The sequence below is a fragment of the Anopheles bellator genome, chromosome 1, assembly GCF_943735745.2.
Source record: "Anopheles bellator chromosome 1, idAnoBellAS_SP24_06.2, whole genome shotgun sequence".
Classification (NCBI taxonomy): Eukaryota; Metazoa; Arthropoda; class Insecta; order Diptera; family Culicidae; genus Anopheles; species Anopheles bellator.
In genome coordinates this window covers 35,925,308-35,952,030 of record NC_071285.1, presented here as the reverse complement: position 1 = coordinate 35,952,030, position 26,723 = coordinate 35,925,308, and the positions used below count along the sequence as shown (strand labels likewise).

Below are 26,723 nucleotides of genomic sequence, written 5' to 3'. Positions count from 1 at the left end.
GCCCAACCAACCGGCTGACCGGTGTGTCTTGGATCAACGACGACGTAATTAGGCTACCATTGTTGGAGCCGTTACGTTAGAGCCGAACTCCTCTCCTCTTCCAAGCCCATCCAAGTCACGTCTCGGGACGGGTTTCAAAACGGTTCCAATTCGTCGGTTGGTGGGGCTCACCGGCCTCCGGCGACGGAAGCCACTCGTGAACTTCGGCTTAGCTGACCGGGTCGTTTCACAGGGTGAGACACCGGTGTTTGGACTTTCACTGGCTTATAAGCCTGCCAATCGAATGATCCGTACCCAGCCGTTGTTTGCGCTCTCGTGAACCGATCCTGGGAAGATGGCAGATGACTGCAAAAAATTCGATGATCTTTAGTTTCTTTAGTCGGGGAGTACCTTGCGATCGATTGTGTGGAGAGTTGTTTACGTTCCGCTAGACTAGGGTGCCCTTGCGTAACTCGTCCTCTCTCTCGAGAGTGGGAATCAGACACTGCGTCAACACTGCGCACGGTGACCTGCAACTGACACATTGGCGATGTGGCTGCCGAAAAGCCCTAAAAAACAGTGATCCTTGTTTTGATTCGAACCGCGTTTCTGCGCACTTCAACTTCAGCTGTAAACACGTGCGCCAAGAACGCAACCTGACACGGTCCGATGGGATTTATTGAACCATCCTCGCCTCGCGCCTGGCTTAGAATTGATAACGTCGAATATGGTACCGGTGAGCTCACGATCGCGCTCCTTGGTTTGCCTCGGGTCGAACCATTTGCTGCGCAGCTATCTATCCATGTCATCGCCTTCACTGGTTCGTGACCATCAATATTCAATTGAGTGGTTGCCTCAGCGATTCCACTGCGTTGCATCCTCGAAACGGATTCGACTAGCGCTCCGAGTCGATCGGCAGGAGCTTGCAGGAAATTGCTCTCAAAATTTAACAAAATGTTCAGAAGTTTTCAGCTTCATCTGCGAGGCTGAAGGGATTCAGCGCACTCCTGTCCCAGGGCGCCATAAAAGGAATGTTGCCGCGGTCCGGATGTCACACACGCGACGATGCTTAACCTTCGTCGCACACTTCATAAATCATTTACTCGAATTTCTCCTCGGCCACGGTCTGACGTGCTCCGACCTACGCCTTGCACGTTGGCGAAAATTATCTCGTCATCCCTGGATACTGGCGCTGCAATGCTATGCTAATTGTGGCCGTCCTCCCTTCGCTGTCGTGCGATCGGTGAAGTGCACCCTCGCGAGGATCACGAGAAGTAAAGAGATCGCGTTCTGTTTGCGTCCGTTCTGTGCGGGTCGGGCCTGATTGTTGCCGCCGAGGCAACAAGGCGTGGAAGGTGTGGCTTCGGGTAAGGCGGTGTGGTGTCAAGAATGAAGACGATACCCTCTCGAAGATGCTGACCCTGACACCGGTGGTCTGATGGTTGCTTGACAAATACGCCACATCACGGCACGGCATAATCTTGACTTGGTGATGGCCATGGATCAAGGCACTACAACGATCAGGGACCGAAGCGCCACTTCTTTTACTTTAGTGTTGATAACTGACTGGAAACCGCGGGTTGCGTGTATTTGATTTTTGATATTTTTGTAGCGTTAAAATAACACATTAATGAGGATACAGCAAACGTATTCCCCAGATCGGGCCCACTGTTACTTTTGTTTTAAAGGAAGGCGCTACCAACGCAAGGAAGACGATAGGGGCGATAAATACGGCATAGAAGGAGCAGCTGAACAAGATCACAAAAAACAGATTTGGTGAAGTGCTTTGGGGAATGGAAAGAAAACGTTGGTACAATTGTAAATTATCTGACGGGGTTGAAATAGATTTCCAGAAATATTTTTGAAGAAACATAAAATTCCGGCTCATTTTTTAACAGACCTCGTACCCAGATGGTAGCTTTGTTAGCTTTAACTTTCTATTCCTTTTCAATAAATTCCTCAAACTTTTATAAAAGAGTTTTGGAAAAAAGATTCACCTCAACATGAAAGAGTACTTTAGTTCCGCTTCATTAGAAAGGTCAGCCCGAATGAGTTCGCCCATTAAACGGTTCATCAAAACTTCAACCTTTACCGTTGAACTCACTTTCTTTTGGGGCCGTGCTCGGTTACGAAAATGTGACCAAACCCAAAGGGAACGAAAACGATTATTATCGCACCTCGAACAAAAAAAAAAAAAAAACAACGAAATACCTCGTAATGCACGTTAATGAGTCCGGGCCACCGGCCAAACGGTGAGCACATCGCTCTGCGGGGCTGCGGCACAAAATGTGAATCACGAACCCGACCCGCGGCCACACACATCCGATGAAAACGATAATTTCAATCAACAACACGCCTAGCAGAGTGATTGGAATCTTTCTCTCTGCCTCTCACGACACCATTTGGCCGCCCTGAAACGAATCCGCTGCGGGTCAAACGGTTGTTTATCGCGCGGTACCGTACATTATTACGGATGGCGCGAATTGCTGGTGGGCATCGAAGAAAAAAAAAACCCGGCAACTGGAAGCAGGGCCTAGCGATAATTATGCGTCCGCGACCACTGCTGATGATGCAACGCAGTGGGCGCTAGTGCGACGTCCAACCCGACCTAGGAGATCTCTTCGACGACGAAGACGACGAACCCCGAAAAGTGGTCCAATAATGACCAACTTTTCACAACTCCACAACCCATTCACCGTGGGTTCGTGGTTGCTGCTGGCGCTGTTTTAGTGGCCACCCTCCTCCCTCCGAAGTGTTGCTTCATTTTGTGTGTGCGTTTTTGAGACCCGCAAAATTCCGGCACCCGCAGGAACACAGCCAGCCAGCGAGAGAGAAAGAGAGAGCGAGAGATTTTATCACCCATCGGCAGCCTCATATTTAGGCGCCAACAAATGGGTGCCTGAATGGCTCATTGAGGTCCGGTTTATCTCGATCGAAGGTTCGCTCGGCAGCGAAATGGCTTTCGACACGACGACCCAACCACGCAGGCGCACTAATTGCTGGTCACCGAGATCGGCTGCCGGCGTTGAAGGAGCCTCTTCAACATGCCAACCAAATTTCAACAATCTCGAAAAAACGGTACTAACTCGATGATGATCGGCGACGGAGTGACAGTGACAGGTCGGTACCAAACCAAAAAAAAAAACCATCAAGTGAAAGACACATAACTCGTTGGGGAACTCTTCAGCACCACGGAAGCACCGTCAGACTCACAGGGCGGCTGATATAACGTCTCGGCCGGAGCTCGATAACTCATCGCTGACCGGTTCACCCCGGGGGTGAGAGTGTCGAAAGTGAAAGGAAGCGGAAAGGACACGACACCCAAAGGCACAGTCCACAGCGCCACAAATAACAGCAATCAGCAGGGTGGGTCGTGGCCAGGTCGTGCTCCCTCAAAACACGTGATTATGATAATCATACGCACTCGGTTTCAACATGGATTAGCTGGACTCAACATGGATCCAACATGGACTGACCATCACTTTAAACTGGCTGTGATCGAGCAGATCAGAGCAGAGGTTGCCTTACCTGGAACGAGAAGGAAAACAATAGAGGAAAATTAGATTCGACCGGAACAGAAAAGCATTTCGGTGGGAGAGAGCAAAATCTTCAATTCTGTCCGATGGGGTCATCCATCTGGTGACCCCACTTGGGGTTGAATCGCTGAAGGCCATATGTTCGCTACCAATTCACACCTCTGCCCGCAGGCAATTACTTTGTTGCACATGATCGTGGACCAGACATCGATCATCGCGGGGCTGAAGGGCAGTGATCGTGATCGACTTCGACAGGGGCAGACCGTCATTCGCAAGATTAATCATCGCCGATCGTCCTGTCCGCCGCCGACGAATCAAACCGATCCTTCCGTGTGATCGATCCTCCGCCGTTGCAGCTTACGTCAGCGACGTGGGCAGCGCTAATGAAGCGGAAGCAGTCACCTGGCCTGGCGAGTGTGTGGCAAACTTTCGCCCCTCCCAGGATGACGTGTTCGGTTTCGTTTTCGCAGCGCAACACTTTGTTGGCAGCGATGCAAGATCCCCGGAGGGACTCCTACACCGGAGTCCCCACGGGGACGACTCGCGAAAGGGCAACTCGTGAGAACGAAGGTGTGATCGTGTTGATCACAATTAACCGGCTGACGATTATCACGATTCCTGGCCTGGCCGCCCGGGCTCGGTAGAGCATGTATCGGTTTCTACCTCGAGAGGGTGCCTGTTCCTGCCATGTTCCTACACCGGTCACGGAGAGCGCACTCTTGGCGCCCGGTGGCAACAATCGACGCCAACTGACGTCTTTGTGTACGACATTTTATCTAGCTTAGATCGGACGAATCGCACATCCTGGGCCCTCTGGCATTTTCCGGGCCGTGGTTCGACGAGCTAATTAAGGCGAAACTCAGCCCAGTAAGCTGTCCCATGTGCTGTCCATCGAGTGCAGACATCGGGCACGCAACCGACGCCGGTGATATTTATGGCCACCAATCTCCGGCCGCGTCCTTGGCGCCCTCAAATACCACCTGTTCCGTGGCGCGCGGATTGAGATCGGGCACCGACTTCATTCCGTGCGGTGTAAACACTAATCAGTGGTGTATGATGAATAATTTAGACCCCGCTCGGTAAAGGCTCGCGGTGTCAATTTGCATCATGATTGCGTCGCGGCTGTCAAGCTGGGACTCTGGTGGGTGTGTGGGCGCACGAGGACCCGTGGGTGTTATCTGCGAACCTCGGCCGTTTGCTTTCGCTCGCCATATTGCCGGCGGCCGAAGGAGAAAACTAATTAGATGTACATTCCACCGAGGGTGCAGCGAGGGTGACACCGTGGTGTATGCTGTCCACGGACAGCAGCAGCAGATTTCACCGTTCCAGTTCGAGGGTTGAGAAATCGTAGCCCAACCGTCGATCAACCCCACCGGTGGGGGCCAGCTGTTGAGGTGAGTGCAGGCTACGATTATGACACAAAATGGTTTACAATTTACTTTGATTAGAGATACAGCTGTGGTGTGCATGAACCGCAACACCGTTTGAGCCGTTTGACGGGTTGGACAACTTGGAGAGACAACAAAACGGGAACTCGAGATCTTCTACGTGCCAATGATTAAGTAAATGGGGAACTATACCAGATCCAAAAGTCGACAACCGGAACATATCTACTCTAGCTCTGCTCAAGCTGTCACCGTTGTCCTCCTCATTATGCTTTGTTGACAACATTATTTTGTTTTGACATCCGGTAAAATATTTCAACTCAAAACGAAACATGTTTTAGTCAGCAACTTATGTTTGAGGGCGTGTCTTTTATGTCTGAACAGTATGAAATGCGGACATAATTAGTTTTCTGCCACCTGCTTAAGAAAAGTGCAACATAATCGCATAAAATGCTTGTCGGTAATAAATACGGTGATCATGCTCTTGGAAGAACACAGTGTTTTAAGCGGTCTAAAAAATTCAAACATAGCGATTTTAACTTAACAAGCAAAGAGCGTCAGAGGACTCCAAAACAGCTCGCGGAAGCTGAACTGCAACAGCTTTTGGCTGAAAATGAGATGCAAACGGCATAATATCTCGCGAATCAGCCAAATGTGTTTCAATGCGCCACACGCCTACGGAAAATGAACTGAACGAAAAACAGCGGGAAAACCTAAAAAGCAAATGTGAATTCTGCTTCTCAGGTACAAAAGGAAATCATCCCTCTATCGGATTTTTACTGACAATGAAAAATGTATTTATGTCAAGATTCCAAAAAAAAAGCGTTAGTGGCGGAAAACCATCAAGTTCGACTGCAAAACTAGATCGATTCGGTAGAAAGACAATGCTGTATGGCTGGTGGGACCAGAAAGGTTTGGTGTACCACAAGCCCCTAAAACCTGATGAAACCATTAATACAGATCGACACCGACAACAAATGATCAATTTGAACCATCAATAGTCTTTAGGATCATAACTCGAAATAGCTAGAACAAGAATTAAAGTTTTGCTTCAAATACGCCTTAAGTTATGCAACACGATTTGTTTGAATTATCCGAATTATCCGTCCAAAAACGGACATAATTAAACTAAGCAACCGATCTAACTGGCAATAGCGCTACATTTGACAGTAAGTTGGATAAATAATCATTACCTCAAGCCGGAGTGCGTCCGTTAAGGCGAATCCTCAATCAACTCCCCAATTCCCTTGAAGCAATGGCCTCCGAGTTTCGTTTGCCTCGCCATAATTGTACGCATTAGGCATAACTCGATGGAAAACAAATGGACAACCATAGCCATCGGCGATGGATCGAACCTCTAGACCGTGGCCATGTCACGTAGCCGTTCGCCCTCGATGGATTCGATCGGCGAAAATTTCGGGCCAGCCAGCCCGTGCGAACCCGATCGATCCGATGTCCGCCATCGATAGCACGTCCGCGCTGCTCCATCATTAACCGGCTACGGCGGCGGTTGATATGTTGGCACGCCAAACGCGGCCTATGCCAACGGCTTGCATAATCGATTCCTGCCTTCGACGGATCGTCCTTCGCACGTCGCCTTGCGCCAACCGGCGTGTTTTTTAGCTCGAAGGACTCTTAGAGATACATTTTTGGCCGGCGTCCATGCCGATGCCACCCGTCGCCGACGGCTGAACTGGTCAGCATCACCAGCTAACTTCCAGTTCGCGGCCAGTTGGTCCGCGGCCATTTAAACAGTTGTGCAGCGAATCGATTGCCATGCCGGATGGCTTACGAAGGGCACCGTTTTTGGCATTCCGCTCCGGATCGCGCTGGGCCGATTAGACCCAGATTAGATTGGTTCACGGCTCGAGCTACACGCCAGTGGCGTATCACAATTTTAGGCCACTCGGTTCGACTACTGGCAACGCAGAAAACAATCCTGGGCGACGGTGTAACAATCGTTGGGGCGAATGGGGCTGCTTCGTGGTCCAGTTATCTGCCCTTCGGACGGTCCAAAGCTCCAGGATTGACATGAAAATTGTTTGCGGTAGCGCCACTCGACGCGCGTGGAGTTGCAGTTTGCAGACTGTGACAGTAAACCCAACCTTCAGCTCCGAACCGAAGATCCCCAGCGGGAGTGGATTTTGGGGGGACAAAGGTCAACCACACAGACGAACCGTTTAGCGGTCTTTAATTGAATCCGCATCCGCGTGGCTACCTCGCGACACGGACACGATGTGGAGCCCTGTTATTAAACAGCTAATTCCAATAATTAGCCAACCGGTGGCTCCAGAATTAGGGCCAGTAATTCGAAACCCAGCCAACGGGGCCAATGTGAGCCTCGCCGCTAAACGACGATGCATGCCCCTTGATTACGGACACGGTAGGCTTCATTTGGATAAATTACCACCGGTCCGGACGCCACGGACCCCGGGAGCTACTGTGGAATTAAAAGCGAAAAACAAGCAAAAACGGTACTTTCTGGTGGTCCGAGCGCCCGAGGAGCCCCGGTACGGTGCGGAAGAGAAATTGAAGCCCCGGCCGATGCCGTGAAAGCCACGCGGCCGGCCGGATGAAGCCTTATTTGCGGTGCGGTTAGTTGCAATGTTTTGCGACCGTAAATGGTAAGCTGACAAGGGTTTCTTTTGGGCAGGCAGCCGGAGAAATGGCCCAAGGCTCGTTAGTCAGCGTCGAGCAGATGCAAATCATAGCCATTTCCGATTCGATGCTCGATTAACGGTGTATGATTGGAGCACTGCTCAGAAAGCAAGACATTGCCAACATGTTGGCAACTAATTATTATTATGTCATTTGTGTTGGTAAGTTCCGGCTACTCGGGCTCACCGTTCATTCTTGGGATAAATTACAGTTCAATGATATGCGATTGTAATACGATGATTAATATTTGACGCAATCGAATAGAGGAAACTAAACGTGGACGATCGTCAGAAACATCGTTTGAATGGTGTATGTTAGCCAGTTTTGGAGTAACGTATTTATGTATTTATTTATATGATTTGAAGATATTTGTTAATTTGCGAAGCTTAGAATTCACTTGAGTAAAATTGGTCTTCGATTGACACGATCGTAAATGATATATTTTGATATATTTTGAATGATAGTAAATGACTCTAAGCAAATAGGAGCTATTTTATAATATTTGATGATGCTTTAACGATGCGATTTAAAACGAAACTTATGATGAAAGCGGATCACAGTTTCATGAAGGAAGAGAAAGCAAAACGATCGCAACGACTAGTGCCTCATTTGGACAATTTCGACACAGACACACATTGTTCCAAAATAGCAAAATCCTGTCGACAGGCGCTACGTTTTCAAACAATCCTTTGTTTGTATAAACCAAATTTTGCAAACTACTTTGACACTTTTTGAGATCATTGAGACCTTTCGACGAGCACTTATAATGGCAGTTCCAAAATTTAAGGAATTAAAGGCCTTTCAATTATTCATTTCAGGGAGTGTTGATAGACATGGTTTCAGATCGAAGGCACAGTACAGTACAGTGTCCGCTAATACTCGAAGTACAGTGTCCGCTATAACTATACAATATGCAACATGTGATGATGATTATCGGAAGATAATAGTGTCCCAAAAAGCGAACGATCTTCAATTCTTACATTCTTGCATGGGACGTGACGTCGGTCATTTCAAGCACCTTTCATCCTAATTAGAGTACACAGATCGAATTAAGTTCTAAGTTTTGCCACAGTCAATTGCGCGCACACCACTTAATCAGAGAGAGACATTACTCGGCCACAGCAGTTACGAAACCCCTCCAATCGAAAGCAACTCACCCGAAAACCACACCCATTTCATGCTCACTCCCGATGGCGACGGTGCCGTTCATCCGAAGTTTATCGGCAGCATCGGCAGGAACCTTGCGCAACCCCAAACCCACCTGCCATCGGACGTAAATTACGACAGACGGCAGAAAACACACGAAAATAAATCTATTGTCCGTGCGAGCTCCGGCTCAGGCGACAAACTTGTTCTGCCAGACTTAGAGGTGTGTCTTCGTAGCCGCCACGCCAGGAGACCACGATCGCTCAGGCCACGCGGCGATCTACGCGGCGACTTGGCGATTTGCTGTCTACTTGTGGCCGCCAGGCTCGTTGGCGCAACGGTGCACACTCTATCCAAAGCTCCAATGGCCAGACCTTGCGCGAATCGCGAAACTCCGTACCGGTAAAGACAGCAAAATGTGGCCGGTTTTTTTTTGCGAAACTCTGCCGATTGAATTTCTGGCGTCCGTGAGCTTTGGAGGAATTGGCGTTGCCGCGTTTCGCTCGTGCCTGATTCACAACAATAATTTGGAAAATGCTGCCACAGTGACCCAAGACGGCGAGCTCAGAACGTTGGGCAGAAAGCACCATCAACCAACCATCTTGAAGACTTAATTACTTCTTCTCCGCGGGCTCCGTGAGCCGCCAGAGCGACCCAAAACCCGCACGCCGATGCAACGCTCGATAGCGTGTGCTGCGGGGCGGCGTGGCCTTCGCTGCAATCGTTAGTCTATTGTTTTTTTTTTTTGGGAAGACGTTGATTATTTAATTTTAATTACACTGACCCCCTTCGCTATCGGTAGGAGTGGCCGTCCTCGGGCGAGTTCTCGCTCAAGCGACCGTCTTGATGTTTTCCGCCGCTGTTAGACATCATTAGATCGGAGGCCACATCGGGACTGCGAGATATCTCAATCTCCGCGCCGCGATGCGCATGCATCCAGTGACCCACAAAATATTTAAATTTGCATAAGAAACACCATCGAACGTGAAGCTCCACGTCCATCCCCGGTGAAACGAAAGACAATCGACCCCGAGCCGCTTTGCGGGAAGTCACACGCGTCACCTGGTGGTCAGCTGGTGAGTTATGTAATGGACACTGTAATGGATCATATTTTATTTTATGCGTGGTTTCGGTGGCGGTGGTGTATGGGGCGTGACGCTCCGACGTCACGCTCCCCCATCTCGGACCATCGCGCTTGGTCGATCGCGATCCATGATTCGCGACGAATGCGCTGGATTTCCGCATTATGCCGTAGAAGGGAAGCATCGGCTTCTACGGCGGCCACTGACATACCCGTTATGCAATGTTATTGCGTGGTGGCGGCGCGAGGATGCCTTTTCAGTGGGCTGCAAGTCGTGGCGTGTGCGCTCTCTCTCCCTATGGCCATGACCAATTTCGGTGCCCAATACCGTGAGGACCTCTCCACTTATGCACGCTGGGCCAACTTCCGAGTACATTCCGTAGTTGAAAAAGAATCGCAAGTAAACTCATGAATTGGCCTTGCAGTGAGGTCCAAGCGAAGGCTACGATTGTGGAGCGACTGCTCAGTGATATTAAGATAATATTTTTATCCATTTCGTAGTTTCAAAAACAAACTTTAAAAAGCACATGAAAAATTAAGTTTTTCGATGAATATTTTCTATCATAAAGTTTGTACGTAAGTTTGTCAACAAAAGCAAACAACATAACCTGAAGCGCGAAATTATACGCCCATCAATCGCGGAGTAGACCGCGGAGTACATCTGAGACAGCTCGTGTTTTATGGCTAGTTGCCCCGTCTTGCTGAAACCACATGTCTTCCATATCGAACCAAATCCATATCTTCAATTGCCAATCAAAACAAATTTGTTATCATCTGACGGTATCGTTCGGAATTGACGTAATAGTCCTTCCTTCGTCGTTTTCGAAAAACAAAGGACCTATGACGCCATCAACCCATAATTCGTACCATGCAGGCTCATTTTCTGGATATAACGGCTTCTTTTCAATCGATTGAGGGTTTTCAGTGCCCCAGATGCAGCAATTGTGCTTGTTTACGTAGCCGCCAAGAGAAAAATGTAACTCGACGCTGAAGAACATTGTGATGAAAAAATTAGCATTTTCGAATTCCCCTTTTGTAGTAAGTTGTAATAATTTTAACAAGCTGTTCCATTGCTAAACGATTTAATTTTTTAAAATGACAGACATTCAACTAAAAGTTAGAAAATTTGGTTGTCAAAAATATATTCGAAAACTGTGTAATGCCAGGCCGGTGATTTGGAAACTACGACCTTGTATAAACGATAAATTGTGCCCGATTGCCGTTATGAATTCCACGAATCTTTACTATTTAATTTGCCTTGTAAATGTTCTAGTATCGGCACAAATTAGTTGTATTTCCAAGATTCTACTTTGAGCAGATCACCTGATGTTGATGATCTTAGCAGTGCTATATGGGTTAGGATATGCAATTGGATTTCCGTTCAACCCTGAACAAAGTGTAAAGCCCTCTACGAAACGTGGAGCCGCAGTTCTTAGCTTAGCTTAGCTTCAAGACCGACAGAACAGATCCTTCGGCCTTCGGATCTCAAGAAATACAATCAAAGTTATGCGAATAAACACTAAGCCCCCTTTCTGATGCAATCGAAGAATTTCCTATCGTCGACAGATGTTGACTCGCCGCGGGTTGCAACGGGGAGAGCGTTGCTTTCAAAACCCCTTGCCAACCGGCGCACGTTTTTAGACGCTGACGGCGACGGCGCATTGCGCGTTCGTGGGAAAAAATAATCAAAGTTCTAAGACTCCCAAGGGTTCCGCACCAGAACCGAAGGGTTCGAGTGGAGTGGCTCAAACCTGTTCACGACCGCACCGGTGTGGGTCACCCCGTGAGGTTTGAGCAATAGCACGGGGCCGTGGGCACGGCCTGCTGCAGTCGGTCGGTCGGTCAATCTGCAACCTGGGTGAGGTTGGATTAATTGAATCGGCGAACGGTATTCGCCTCCGGGGCACACACCGGTTCAGGTGCCGTGTCTCCGTCCGGGGAGGTCCGAGGACCTGTGCACGGTTGATAATAACAACATTCACTTGCTCTTGCCCGGATGCGGCCGGTCCAGGCCACCAGAATCCACCACCAGAAGGAAGGTTCACTTTCGTTCGCAAACGGATTCTGGCCATCAGCGAAGATTTATGGATCCCCGAGCCGGCGCGCCGTCCAATTATGGTCGCTCGAATGTGGTCTGCTCGCTGCTAACAGTGGTGTATTAGAAGATGTACTTTTACTGCGCAAGTCACCGCTATTGCGCGGTTCGGACTTCGGGTCACCTCGAAGGCTGACGTCGAAGTGGACCGCTTTTGATGGGGATAAGAAAGCGATCCCAGGCGCCTGGTGCCAGTGCGATTGATCCGGTTGAGATTTGTTGTGGGAAAGAACCGTAAATACCGTGTGTTCACGAGCTTCCCCACGACCCCCGACGCAGGCCGGATGTCGGTTAATAGAGGAGGCAATTAGAATCCGTCGGATCGGGTTGCTGTTGTTGCTGGGGCCCGGGCTAACTAACCCCCTTCACATCGTTAGGCATTCGCACGGAGTGGAGCTTGCGGAGACAAATTTTATAGACGGTCATTAGGGAAATGAGGAGAGTTTCCAGTCCACCGGTTTGAAAGTGTTATACATTTAATGGTACCACTTCTTCACCCGCCCGGACAGAAATATGGGGCTCTTGGCACTGGGCACATAAAGATTTACTGCCTGCCGGGGCAATCGCTCGATCGAACACGCAGTAGCCGGATTATGTAAAGAAGCAGAATGTGGTGTACATTTATGGGACACCCGGAACCGGAATCGAGGAATCTTCGGTGGCACATTCAGCCATTTTGCCGATCGTTTCGATTTTTGTTTGTTTTTCTTTCACAATGCCGGAGTGGATTGAACAGATCTTCGTTTGATGAGCTTTCGACATCGGCAGGCCACAACAATTAATCTTCCCGACAGCAGCATAAAGCAGACGGCGGACAGCATATGTGCGCCTTCCGACAGATGACCTGCGGGTCCCTTTGGCAGTTGATTGGATGTTGTCTGATTTATTCCGCTTATCAGAGGGATGACTTAATTTCACGCTCCACGACCACCACTCGGTCCGCGGTGGGCTGGCAAACATATTAAAACAATCCACCCCCGAGCCCTGTCCCTGCTTGTGGATTTCGCTCGCTTCGCAGAGTGATATAAGCAAGCAAGCAAGCAGCACCACCGAGAGGCATCCATTACGGTGCACTCAGGCACGGCTATGTTGTGAAACGCTGAAACCATAAAAACAAGAACTTCACACCCCATCACCACGGACATCAAACAGTCTTCAATCGATAAGAAGTGCTCGGCGAGCGAGTCTGCACATTCCTCGGTGGCCCTTCGCGCGGCCATTAGCTTGGTCGCCTCGATCGCCAACACTTTCCGCGTGGTCACCTGCAGCATACGTTCGCTGACGATGGACATAACGACACGTTAATTGCTCGCTCGAATCACTCTGCTCGAATGCTGCTAAGGAGCTACACCCCACCGTGCTGGTCACAATCGCAAAGAGGTTTATTTAATTTTAAAAACTGCCCTCATTATTATTGCCTGCTGTCCGTGCCCTTTTCGATGCCATTTCCAGCGAGGATAGCGCGTCCTCATTAAGGTAACGGTGATCCGGCAACCCGGCCGAAGATCCTTGTGATGCACCAAACCCCGTCGAGTGGTGGAAAAGAAATGGTTGAAGATCGAAAGATGAAGATCGTGAGTAGCGACCGCTGTGGCATTTAAGACCCATCGCCGAGGTCGCCTTCCAGCATAAGAGTGCGCGATCGTCGTGCGGCTTACGTAAACGCGGCACCAGCTGCGATGTGCTGGCTGGTAAGGTGAAATTTAGAACCAATCGAGCAGATCGCAATCCGGGAGTTTGGGCCCTAACTTTCGGTTGGCTAACCGGTCGGGAAGCCGCACCAAACTTGCACACCCACTTGTGGCCACGCTTACACATAGTGAAAGTGGTACGGCGCCTCAGATTACGCGACCCAGCGCGTGCTGATCCTTCGGCTGGAACCGAGCGTATGTTTGAGTTTTGAAGCACGTCGCCTAAACGCTGCCCGTGCAGTGGATGAGTTACGCGCGCCCCGGTTTGGGGGCATTGTTCCCCGCCCCAGCAGGGTGGGGGTGGAGGTTTGGGGGGGGGCGGATTACTTGCCTCGGATATGCTGTGTGCTTGCGGTGGTGGTGACGCACGGTGCATTGTGTTTGAATTTTGATTAGCGATCGATCGACCGATCGGTGGATCGTTTCCCGGGCCCAAAGGTGTGGCCAAAATGGCGACCGGTCCCGCGCCGCAGCACGCGCCATCTTCGCGTCGGCGCCGGGAGACGAATTGGCCATTGTTGGGCCACCCGAGAAGCGGCACGGCGCGCCTCGGCCTCGCTTGGCCAACGTGTGTACATGTGGGTGATGTATGCAAACGGCTCGATTGTTACACCAAACCTCCGGTAAGCTGGCCCGGTGACTTCAACCGGGGCGTTGCTGTCAGAATTCTGCCGCAATTGGTGCGAGGTTTTGCAAAACCCTTGGAAGAGTTGGACATTGAAGTCCATTTTCTGAATGCTTCCTTACGTCGTTTTCATGAGAAGCTGACAGAGATAGAGTTCTGGTAAATGTTATTGTTAACAAAGGATAATAAATAATAATTTCAATTGTAGACAATTATTCGAAAAATTAATTGTCTGCATCATCCACACGCCAATATCCAATATCGAATGTACAAGGATCGAGATTATTATGTTTCAAATCAAATTACACGAATACATTGAGTCACTTCATAAACGATGTTAACATAGTTTTGTAATAGAAGTTGATGAGGTTAAGTATAAGTTGGGTGAGTTTGGAAAGAACCAAAAAAAGTTCTTCTCGCGTGGCAATAAAACAGTTTGTTAAGTGTAGCAAATATGTATTAAGATAAAGTTTAGCTTAGGATTTTCAAATCTAACCTCCCTAGAAAGTCTGACGATGAAATAATGAGTTTATATTTCATATGAATTGTGAGATCTAAAACAGTTTGCATACCTAAATTAGAAATTTTTTACGACAACTACTTGTTTCAAAGCGACTGACTTAAAGGAAACCTTACTATTTGTAATCGATAATTAAATCGTCAGAGTACATAAACATGCCTCCGAAAGGATTCTATTGCCAACTATCAATCAACAAATCTCTAAATAGCGCGTTCAAAATGACGTTAACTAGAAGTTTAACCGTTAGAGATTGCGATTTCCTGGAACATTTACCTGGAGCTAAATGCGTATTTAATCGATCATTTTATTTAAATAGATTGAATATGAATTAGAAACCTTATTGCTACCATACTAGGCTCCAAGTGCTCTAAACAGCGATTTCTTTTCATGTGTTTTGGTCTCAAATGGCGGAGGACAAAATCTCCTAAATGTGTTCTTGGCTTTCCAATAAACTAAACGCCTCCAGCCAAAAATTTGTATTGAACTTCTCAAGATTAATAAACTGATAAAGGTCCGCACCGAACCCCGTTGTAAATTAATAGAAGCTAAGCCAAGCTATTCCTCAAACGATCTGCAGTACGGGCTGTGCAATCTCGATAAAGTTGGTTCCCCTGATAAGACCCACCAACGAGTGGCATACACATGCCTCTTCCTGCCAACCCCCTTCCCGTGGAGCGAAGATCACACGATTGTCGAGGTCCCTCGCGACGACGACGACGAGCTGTCAAGTGGCGTAAAACGCTCTGATGTTACGATCTCACGGCGCACATGTCGTGCTTTGAAGGGAACTTTTGAAACAATTATTCTACCACCCCTGTTTGTCACTCCGTCGCATCCCCCTTACCGCCCTCTCTTGGCCAGGGCAGTTTGTCACCGGAAAAGATTTATTGCTTCTCGTGCCAACTTCTTAACTCTACCCGGTGGCTGGGTGGGTGCTGCCACTGGAAATGCGAAGGTCATGGGAATCAACCGTCAAATGGGTTTTCCAGCTTCAGGCGTCGGTTCATCTCGCGTGCCGCGGAGATTCTACGCGAGTGGGCGCCACACGTGGGGGGGGCTGACGTTCTTTTGATATTTACCGCCAGCGGTGCCCGGTGCTGGGAATTCGAACAGATAATCGAAAGACTCCACCATTGGCTGCAGGAACGCAGGTGGCTAGTAATACTCTAAATGAAATCTATTTACTTGTGAGGCAAATAGACTTGGATTGAAATAATGGGCCACATACCCTCGCTGGGCATGACCAATTTCAGCATCCAATCTATCACGAATTGCCGGACACACCCCTGCGACGCACCGCATATTGATTGAAATTTTCTCACGCCCCCCATTAGGAGCCGAGCGCTCTCCTCCTGTGGCCGAGGCCACCCGCAAAAAGAGCATTGAGATTAATGGGCCTGGGCTGGGGCGAGGCTGGTGGTGGTCCAAGCATAAATCAATACGCCTGGGCACCGTGTACGCGAGCGATCGTTTATGATCGATTACTGCGCTGGAAAGTGGACGTAAATCAAGTCGCTTGCGCTGAGAGAGCGTGGCCACACGATTTCGGGAGACGATTCGGTGGACCACTTTCGGTTCGGGGAGAACGATTCGATTGATTTGCCTCGACTCGGCTCGGTCTCGGTGAGATCATCCACCGTCGATACGCCGGAATCACGACGAATGCGGTCATTATCGAGGAATGGCAGGATTCGAATGTCGACGCTTAGAAGTGCCGAGTGCGAGGAGCGCTGGAGGGCTGCGGAAAGTTCAATGCCGCAAGGGCAGGTGAGTGCAGTCAGGCCCCGTGCTGGTGGAAGATTTATCCCGCACGATAAGGGCCGCCACCACGAGCGTAGAATGTGATTAAGGATTTTACATTAATAACCCCGATGACGATGTGGGGTCCCGGGTTGGCTCACGATCTGCAGCGTTTATCAAACGCGCGTTCAGCGCACGATTAGTCACGACGAGCCAGCATGAGAGGCGAGCGTGTAAATTACGGCGCAAACCGTGCAGGGTTAAAGGGTTAATGCTGGCACGTTCTGGGCCGTGTGGCAGGCGCGAGGCAATAAACCGTCGGTGGCGATGAGTTCGGGGGGAGCGACTTAATTGTGGAATTAAGTCCAATTACGTAGCGCATCGCTCGGCACGGGCAGCTAAGCTAATGGATTTTTGTTTTTGTATTTTCCTTCTTCTCGGAGCTCGCCGGATGAAGCAATGCACTGGCCACGCCGTCCACTTGCAGTTAGACACGTGTCGGTACAGTTTATCACCGGGATTAAACCGATCACCGGGAACCGACACCGATTAAAGGATGTGACAAATTGAATCCTTTTAAAAGGACGATAAAATATTGTTTACGACAAACCACAGTTCAGCTGCACAACAGCACCAAACCGTCAGTTGCGTCACGGAGTCGTTAAGATGGGTTGGGATAAGTTTCAGCCAGAAGCATTCGCAATGGAACCGGAAGCGTCGAGCGTCTTGCGACGAACGTGACACCACCGGGCAGTGACGAAAATCACTTCCGTGAGAACTTTACCGCCAATTAAGTTCGTCCGTAGCTCAACAACACATCTGAGTCGGAGGTCTGTGGACGGTGCTAAAAATTCTGCACAGAGTAATGAAACCCACTTTTGAGTTTGTGACCTACAAGATTTGCAATTAAGATGGTCCGTCGAGCGCGTTAATGTCGGTGCGCTGAACTGCGAACGTAGAACTAATTACCGGGCACCAGGTTCACGGCGCATGGAAAATGTTCGGTTTTAATAGCAGCAGGAACCGTGCCGTTACCGTGTTTTATGCACGCTTCCTTATTAGACAAAAAAAAAACAAAACGACGAAGACGTGTCCGTCGAATGGTAATGGCCTGCAGAGTGTTGTCCCGATCGCTCGCTCCGATTGATGAACTGGGTTTTCCAGAGCCACCGGTCCGAGTGTCACCATTCGTCCCAAACGACCAAATATGGTGGCTCTGGCCTCTGTTGTTGCCCTCGGAAACGGGTTGCCAATTTTTCCCGAACCACCTTTCGGGGCCGCACACGCAGATAATGACTGTTTAATGGCACGCTAATGAGTGTCGGTGGCTCATTACGTTTTCCTCCGTACGATCATCGGTCAGCGCGGATCGAGAAAATATGTATTTCCCCCCACCGACCGATTGACCATTGGGGTGATGGATTTTCCCTATTATTTTCCCACCCAGTAGCGGAGAAAGCGGCCAATTAATTGACCGCGAGACCATCGCAAACCATCATCACATCGCGAGTTCCGTCCGTAGGTCTGGTTTCCCAATTTCTGTTTTTTTTTTTTTTTGGTGAGTTGGCACCCGAAATTTGAATTTCCCCACCGTCAAATAAAAAAAACAGCGGAAGTAATCAGTAACCAGTGGCCGGGTCCTGGCCTGGCATTAGCGGTGGGTGAAACTTCCGAACCCGCACAAAGTCCACTCAGCTGCGAAGGAAGTTGGGTTTTGCTCAAAAAAGCGTGGCCGCGTGATGGGACGGTAATTGAAAAGCTTCGCTTCGGAAATCTTCTCACGAGTGATTCGCGTGCCGCGTGATTACGTCAAGTGTTTCCAAAAATACAACCCCGCCAGGCAATGAAACTCAAAACCCAGGCCTACCCAGGGGCTTGACTCTTGTTGCTGGCCACTGGCGAGTGGACCCTAATTAAGGCACACGCGGCTCAATCCTCTTACGTGGCGGATGCAAAGCTGCGAAACCGGTAATTTGCATGCCTCCGGAGGGCACCCAAGAACACTGGACGATTGCGATTGCGGGGTTCTATTCAGTTGTCAGTCATGCCGCGGGGAGAAGAATCCTCCACGGATGATGAGCACAAGCTAGCTAGGGTCCGTGCTCTGGGGGGGGCTACGGATCACGGACAGTCAGTCAGAACCACGCTAAGTAATACTTCCCGGTTCGTGCACTCAGCAGGTTTCGTGCGAGTCACCACTTTTAATTCGCGCACCGATCGGTCACCGCACCGAAACTCCGTGTCCGAATCAGGTGTCCCGCTATGCGCCCCGGAACATGTGGTGCTACTCATGTTGAGTTTCGGTCGCTTTTTTGGTGTGTTGTGCTCAGCCACCACCATGAGTCAAAACATTGGCATTGACTGACCAGCAGAGTGCTGCACGCAAGCCGCTGCCGAATCGGACACAACAAACAAAAAACGGACTGCGTGGAACCGTTCGAACCGAGGTCACATTCACGGTTCAATATCTGCCACTCTGGCCGGAGCCACAGTCGGGAGGAGGAGGACCGGCGAGCGTTCTAAGCCCGCTGGGCCTGGGAATCCGTGCCGCCGGGAAGACTCACACCAGCCCCGAGGAAATCCGCCCATCTTCGAGAAGCGTGTGCTTCGGACATATTTATTGGTGCTCGATGTGAGTGGTTTATTGGTGCCACCTTCGGCTTCGGCTGCAGTTTCATTGGCCACGCAAAAAAAATGGAATCCATATGGCAGCTGTCAATCATTCGCTTCACAAAAACAAGTTAACAAGCACCCCATTGCATCGGCGGTTAATTTGGAGTTTATGTTTCAAATAATTAAAAGTAGAATTGCTATTAACCTGGGCATCCAATCGAATCCCATCTGACGAGCAAATCCAATTAGTGGTGCAGATCTTGCAGAGGTGACCTGTACTAATCTGCGGACAGAACCGCGGAAGACGTCAATCCGGAGTTCGTCGATGCTATTCTTATACCACATTCGATAAGATATTGGATAAGATTAAGGACCCAATTATGAAACTCGAATCGACAACTCGTACGGTCATTTGGGTTCATTTTGCTATCGGTGCACCCGTTTGAGTTCCCGTTTCGAGAGCTTTCGACTGGATGAACTTCGAGTACTCACGGGATTACGACTCTCGAACGGATGCTCGAATTCGACAACGGAGCTTCCGGCAACGGAAAGAACCATTCTGTTAGGATGTCTTTTGTCATTTTATCAATTAGTTTGTGTTGTTTATACTGGCACCGTGCAAGCATAATGATAATTTCAAAGATAGCTTATATTTTGGTAATGAAAAATTCAATTTGTCAAATTAGGGCTGTCAAATTTTAGCACATTTAGCACTCGGAGTCGAGTCGAGAAGTCGAGTATTCGAGTTTCATAATATGTTAATCGAAACAGTATGTAATGCTTTGTGAACCTTCCTAAACCTTACCAAAACTATTCTTGTGGTAATACGCAATTGCTGAAGAAACAAATAACGTATCCATGCACCCTGGTTGTGATCATCGAAGAAATGTGCCATCAAAAAACCACTGTCCATTGTTTTCCCAGCGCCGGTGCAGCAAACCGGCACCAGCATTATTGATGCAATTTGCCCCCTGTGGCCCGTTAGCCGCGTTTAGCAATGTGGCTGGCTGGCAGAATGAGAGCACCGTGACTGTGCACCGGCACCGTGTCATCGGCAAGCATCGGAAAGTGCAGCGCAAAAAAAATCGAACCAAAAACTAGCGGACCCTCGCAGCGCAGCGATTGTTTACGGCTCGTAACCGGTACCCGGTCGATTCGCAGCCACGGAGAAGCAATGGAGCCACAAGGCAAGAGACAGCGAGAAAAACGAAGTGCAAGAATTGAATCTAAGCAGCCGGGCGGTTTACGTCCGGGCCGTAGAAAGCGCCTGAAACTGAAGAACCGGGACCGTGGCGTGGCGTGGCATGGCTTGGTCAATCGGAAAAAGGGGGCCACAAATGTCTGCAAATTAAACTGTGCCTCCCTAATGGGCCGACGGAGCTAACGGGGTCCCCACGGTACGGCACAGCGGGACTCCGCGCGGTGAGGACGGGAGGCGCTCGGCGGTCCAGCGCAATCGCTCTAATTGCAACAACGAAGAACTTATGTAGACGTAAGAACGATCCCCGTGCCGTAGGCTCCGTGGGGAAGCTCACGGAACCGCTCGCCGCAGCCAGTGCGGAATGACGGAATGATCCATTCGTTCTTCGTTCGGCCAGGCGCCGTCGTCACGCGTCGACTGTTGGGGGCTCTGGAGGCTGTGCAAATTGTTTCAGCGTTCGAAATGACCGCCGCCAGCCACAAGATGGGTCGGCCCATTATACAATCAGCCCGGGTCCCCACCCCGACGTTCAGGATTTCAGGTCCACGACCGGGCGGATAAGCACTATGATTTGGTCAGGTTTGTTTAAGAGACGTCGAGCTGGGCTAAAGTCCAGGCCATAACATTCAATCATCATCATCATCAGCAGCAGCATGAGCTGGTGGCTCATTAGGCCGGTCCATTGAGTATTGCCGCACCCGACCCGGGGAGTGGCTAATCTGGGCCGAGAAGTCACTCGGCCCAGTCCGGCCCAAACCGGGACACCGGATTGGCCGCTGATTATACTCATCATCTCGTTGGTTTCGGAGCGACAGGAGCTAGACGTCCGAAAAGTCCGAACGTACACGCCCGAAACTTGTTTTCTGTTGAATAGCTTGACCGTCTATTAAGAAGAAGTGAGTCGATTTCCTAAAATGGAGTTGGCAGTGATTTCGACAAACCAGACACAACGAAGATTTCGATTCCCGGCAATCCGGGTGGGCCATCGGACACGCCATTTCAGCACAATTTTAACCATGGAAAAGTACAAACTAAAACATATCTCCCTTCAAACGGTATCAAGCCATCCAAACGTCACTGTTAATGCGGGTTCTGAGTTTTTGGCGCGGATATGATCATCGGGCCAGTATGATCTTCGTCAATGATAGCGGACTGTGTGATTCCAATTAAAATGTCACGGACAATTACTGGAGGACTGTGCCTCACATCAACAGAGCTCAACCGACAAATAATTTATGGCGAACGATGCTCCCTGGACGACTGGATATCGGAAAGTGTCGAATTGAACCGACCACCAAGATCAACAAATTTCATCGTGCCGATCAGACTTTTATTTTTTGGGTTTTTAAATTCCAGGCTCGAACAACTCTAGAGGACGCAAGCAGCCCTCAAGAACAACATTACTAAGGCCAGAGATGACCATTTCCGCGATATCAATTTTCTAACGTGATTATAAAAAAACTGCTTGGACCAAAATACAGGATTTTTGAAAGAAACAACCATTAATGAGACAAATGTTTCCTCTCCGAAGGGCCCACCGGGTGCCCGTAAAAAAACGAAATTGAATGGCGAAGGCCATTCGGAACGAACCACTACAAAATCGTATCTTATTGATAGTTCCGACTTAAAAGGATCGCCACGAGAGGGTTACCTAGCGTTGCCGTTTTGGTGCGAGTTTAATTATTTTCATTGATTTAAAAGATCATATTTGGTGGTGCTGCTAAACATCGATCGCTCTTGTTCACCGCTCACCTACAAGGAAATAAATGGCCGATAGGGAGATGATGTTTTAATTCCTCCGAGTACGCAGCAGACATTGCGCGCGCGCAAGTATGTCATAAAAATTGCGTTCGATCGTTAACTTCAACCTCCCATACGAGGCGGGTGCCAGCCTTAACCGCAACGGAACTGGAACGCACGGTCCTTGACGGATCGCTTGTTGTACGGTTCTAACAATCACACAGACAGGGGCACATACGGGCGCGCCTGCAAACACCCGTGAGGGACAAACAGCAAGTGTGCGCCGTCTCGGAATGGCGCTGCTCGAGGTCTGTGGTCGACGATGGAACAGGTTATAATGTATTCAAACGCGCTCCGCAAATATGGCATCGACGACACAATCGACCCGGGCGCTCACAACGTTTGACGAATCAGTATCGGGCGATGGGGTTGGAACACCGTGCCAGGACCGCACCGTACAGTTTCTGTAGGTGGTCATCATCCCCATATTCCTCACAAACATAAACCACACACTGAAGTGCGTGCGAGCTGAGTTTATTCAACCACACGCCGATGCCCAACGCTCGGAATGAAGTTAATTAAATTGCCTTCGCAACTCGGCGCAGTCGCGTAATAATAAACGATTACTGATTGTAGGAAGTTTGGCCTAAAAACTGCGGCAGGAAAAACAACAACCACAACAACCTCATCAACTTTCGTCCCCCGTGCCCGCCCGTGCGCAATTGTGTAGGCTAATTACCGGCCACCGCCGCCGCCACCGGACGCGAGCGTCAGTGAAAGTTTGGCGAAATAACCCACGGAAAGAGCTGGGCGAAAGTGAAAGCGACGAACCCGGTCCGCAACGTTCGTGGCTTTGTTGGATCCAAAGATGGGGACTGGTGGGTGGTCCGGATTCTAACCGGTTCGTTCGGTTCCTTCGCCCCCAACCCGCCTCTCTCTCTACCACTCGCTCTTGTCAACACAGCGCGGCGTGCAGACCGTTTGTGAGATGCGCGCGCGCAAGATGCTGCCACCGACTCGGTTCGACTCACGAAGGCCAACCAGTACGGCCAGCCTAACGGTGCTACGCAAATACCCGGTCCCCACCCGGCCGGGAGTTATGCATACGCTTATGTTAGCGGCCCGAGTAGGTGGCCCGTAAGCCTGTTTGCGTGTGAGGCGTAGGAGTTTCTTCTGCGCACCTCGCGAGGCGTTCCGAAGTGCCGAAGGTCATCCGTCACCGGATTGCTTCGACGGATTCGAAGCGCCTCTGCTCGGTAAATGGAGCTCAGTATCGATAGTCACCACGCGGTCTAATTGACACGCACGATGAAAAAAAAGAAATGAGCTCAACAAAATGTTACCGTGGCCAATCGCACGTAAGAGGGGTACAAAGTAAGTTACCTCCTTTAGCCTGCATGATAGAAAAAATCGCCTTCATCCATTCACCCGACACGGCCACTAACGGGGGCACTAAATATTTGCAAACACACCACTTAAGCCGTTTTTTTGCGTTCTGCCCCACGTTTCTGCCGCTTAGTCGCGGTTCGCGGCTTTTGCTGCGCCGGGGCACTCCGGGCCCGTAGCGAACCGGAAGTTTGGCGAACTCGCACAAATAGTGGAGCACGCCACAGAAAAAAAAACAAATTTCCATTTCACGACAAACTTTCAAAGCCTGCGGAAGCGAGGAACCCGGTTTATGGCTGGACTCGGAGCAGAGCGATTAACCGTCGAGGTAACGGAACCGGAGCCGCCGAGAGTTCGGTGCTGTAAATTAAGCAATGGTCTAGAACGCGGTTGAGTTCGTTTTTTTTTTCTTCTTCTGTCGACTTATTTATCCTAAGCTGAACCACGGATGGAAAACGGTGGTACGACCCGTGCTCGTGTCGTTGATCTCCCCCAACGGACTACGGATCCGGTGTGGCTAATGCGGCGAAGCGTTAAATCGGTGCTCTCCAATTGCCGGTGGCGTGCTGCTGAAGTGCATCCAGCGGTGTGTGGAAGGTGAATGCACTCGACAGAAATGCACCGGATGTTGTTGGACGGCAAAACATGATATGCATTGCACACGCCAGAAGCCAGGTGGATGGAATGTCACTCGCGCCGGTGACTGACGGACGACAAAACGGTTGCCGGTCGGCCATCCGGGCTGGGAAGGAAATTACATTCTCACCACCCGACATCCGGCCCGCTGTTGACCAAGAACCAGTTCTCGAAGAAATGCTCCCGATCCCCCCGAAGGCATCCGAACGGTACCAGCGGGAGGCGGGCTCATTGACTTATTGGCGATGCTATCGGGAGAAAAGTGCCGGAGCAGATGATGACAGCGACTGGCCGCTGAAATGACTTATGGGATGGGTCTCATCCGGTAGCCCAGGGGGCCCCAACGAGAGAGAGAGAGAGACAGCGCAGGGAGCAATGGCACGAGATCGACCGAGGCCCCGTTATGTTCTGGAGGCCATTGGCTCCCGGTCGTTGGTTGTCATCGGGCCCCCCGGGGCCCTCTGGGGATGGACCCTCTAATGGGGCTCCGATTTAATCGGATCGAATCGGACCGAACGTGGAACAGAAGCATCGCCACCGCGCTCGGGAGCGAAAATGGATCTTAAGCTTGGCGCGAAAGACGCACGGTCATGGTGCGGGACAGGCAGCATGATAACAGATTTCGATTAACGGCCACGGCCGTTGTGATGTATCTTTGATGGTGTTTTGTAACAAAGCTGTTTGTGCTGTGATGTGGCCACGTGGCGGCCATGTCTGTCGCGTGTCTTGAAAGACCGTTGAAAGCCTTCAAACCAATGCATTCTTCCATTATCCGGACACAATCGGGATGGTTAAAATCCTTCAATGCGCCCTGGACAATATATTGTTTGAATAATCTTTGAAACACTCAGGGAGAGTTCCAAGGATGAAAGACACAACTTTCCAGAGATCTCCCTCTACGTCTTGTGTATTGAAAAGTGACCTCGTTCGAGCAAATCAATGATCCGGCCGTGCGCAGCCGACCGCCAATCTGCCCCAAATCAACATCCGGGACTGATATCGGTTAGCGGGCCCCGTGCCCCAAAGGATTCAGCTTCGGGGGTTTTGGGAGAGGTACGCCGCCGGCACTGGTCCGCTGACTCCCGGTGGACCCCGATTCGAAAGTGTTGAACCGTGGAAAGAAAAGCAGGTCACATTCAAATTTTACGACACATTCAGTGGTTCCGTCTCCCTCCGATGTCTGCGTGTTTGTTGGGGCCTCCGGGGTGTCCCGTTGTTGTTTGTAGCAGCTATCGAGGCCCTTCGGCGGTGCCAGCGGAGCATCGGTAGCATCGCTCGGCCACAGCGCAAGTAAAAAAGCCGGCAGCACTTGAGGTATCAATTTTTTTGTTGGATTTTCCTTCGTCTTCAGCTGACGCCAGTGACGGTGTGGAAACCGAAAGCAGAGAAGAGAAAAAAACAGAAGAGTCGCCGCCATCGCGAGTCGTGCTCATCAGATTTGAACGAGATCGTTTCGGTTGCGAAACGCCGCCGGTTCGGTGTGCAACACGGTGGCCATTGCCGTGTGGCCGGCCATTGCCAAGCTGGCCGGCTTTAATTAGGCTAGAGGAAGGTAATGGGCATCGTCGTCACTCACCATTCAAATGAGGCTGCGGCGGTAGCTCCGGCTCGGGGACCACCACTGAGGCACCGGATTTTCCACGGCCATTTTTTAACGGTTGATCCGCGACGCTGGTCACCGGGGCCGTTGCAGGGCCTTTCACCGGTGGCGGTTCGCTCGGCGGCTGCTCTGCGACGGATGACTGGCGAATCGGATCGACGCTGGTCGACGACGACGAAAGCCGAGAGTCGGTTCCGACCGGCGGCGCGGCGGTGGACCCGGTCGGCTCACCGGACGGATCCGGCACGGTGGCCGAGGTCCGGTGGCTTTCTACCGCCGTCGCGGCACTGCACCACTGTACCACTGCACCGCACACGACGAGCACCACCAGCAGCGGCCCGATGCTCGTCCGACTGTTATTACCCATGTTGCACCGCCAACGATGCACTTCGGCTGTTCGAATGAGGCTCGCTCCGTGCACGCATCTATTGGCGCGGCGTTTTTTTTTTCGGGACAAACAATGCACTTTTCACACCACCACACACACAAACGCACTGTCACGGGTGGGACACCGGAACTAGTGAAAAAGGTCACAACACACTGGTCGAGCCGCCGCAGTCAAGGCATCTTGGAAGGAGCGATGGCTTCTTGGATGGGAAGCTGTGCGCTGGAACGAAGAAAAGGACGAAAATTGTGGAAGTTAAATGAAGAGACTTGTTTGTTGGTGCAATGCCTACTAATCTCTAGATGTGCCAAGAGAATGCGACTACACCGAACAGATATTAAGAGCATATTAGAGCGTTTGACGTATTTATTTAATTTATTTTGGTTAGTGATGGCCCAATCCTTTAAGCCAAAAAATGCGACTAACCAAAAATGAATGATGATGTGAAGGTAACACATCGTTAAAAAGTCCCGCGACTAACATAGAGATGGCGCTAATAATGCCATTCACATACCAAAGTTCAGAAGTACCAACCTTCAGATGAGGTATGTCATAATTTGATGTAATTCGAAACATTTCTTGGTTATGTTAGCTATAGGTTAAAGGTTAAAGTGACATTACTTTTGCAATCGTGAAAAAATGGACCAAAACGAGTTTCGTGTGTTGATAAAACATTGTTTTCAAATCGGAAAAAACACTGTCCAAG

At 50.1% G+C, this 26,723-nt stretch overlaps 1 protein-coding gene across 1 annotated transcript in view; it reads right to left on the bottom strand.

Moving 5' to 3' along the window:
- LOC131215508 (mucin-5AC) overlaps nucleotides 1-25,999 on the bottom strand; it is a 46,820-nt gene extending 20,821 nt beyond the window's left edge. Inside the window, exon 1 of the mRNA XM_058209899.1 lies at nucleotides 25,609-25,999. Coding sequence (XP_058065882.1) covers nucleotides 25,609-25,999 — 391 coding nt within the window. The remainder of the gene's footprint in view (nucleotides 1-25,608) is intronic.
- Nucleotides 26,000-26,723: the final 724 nt, after the last annotated feature.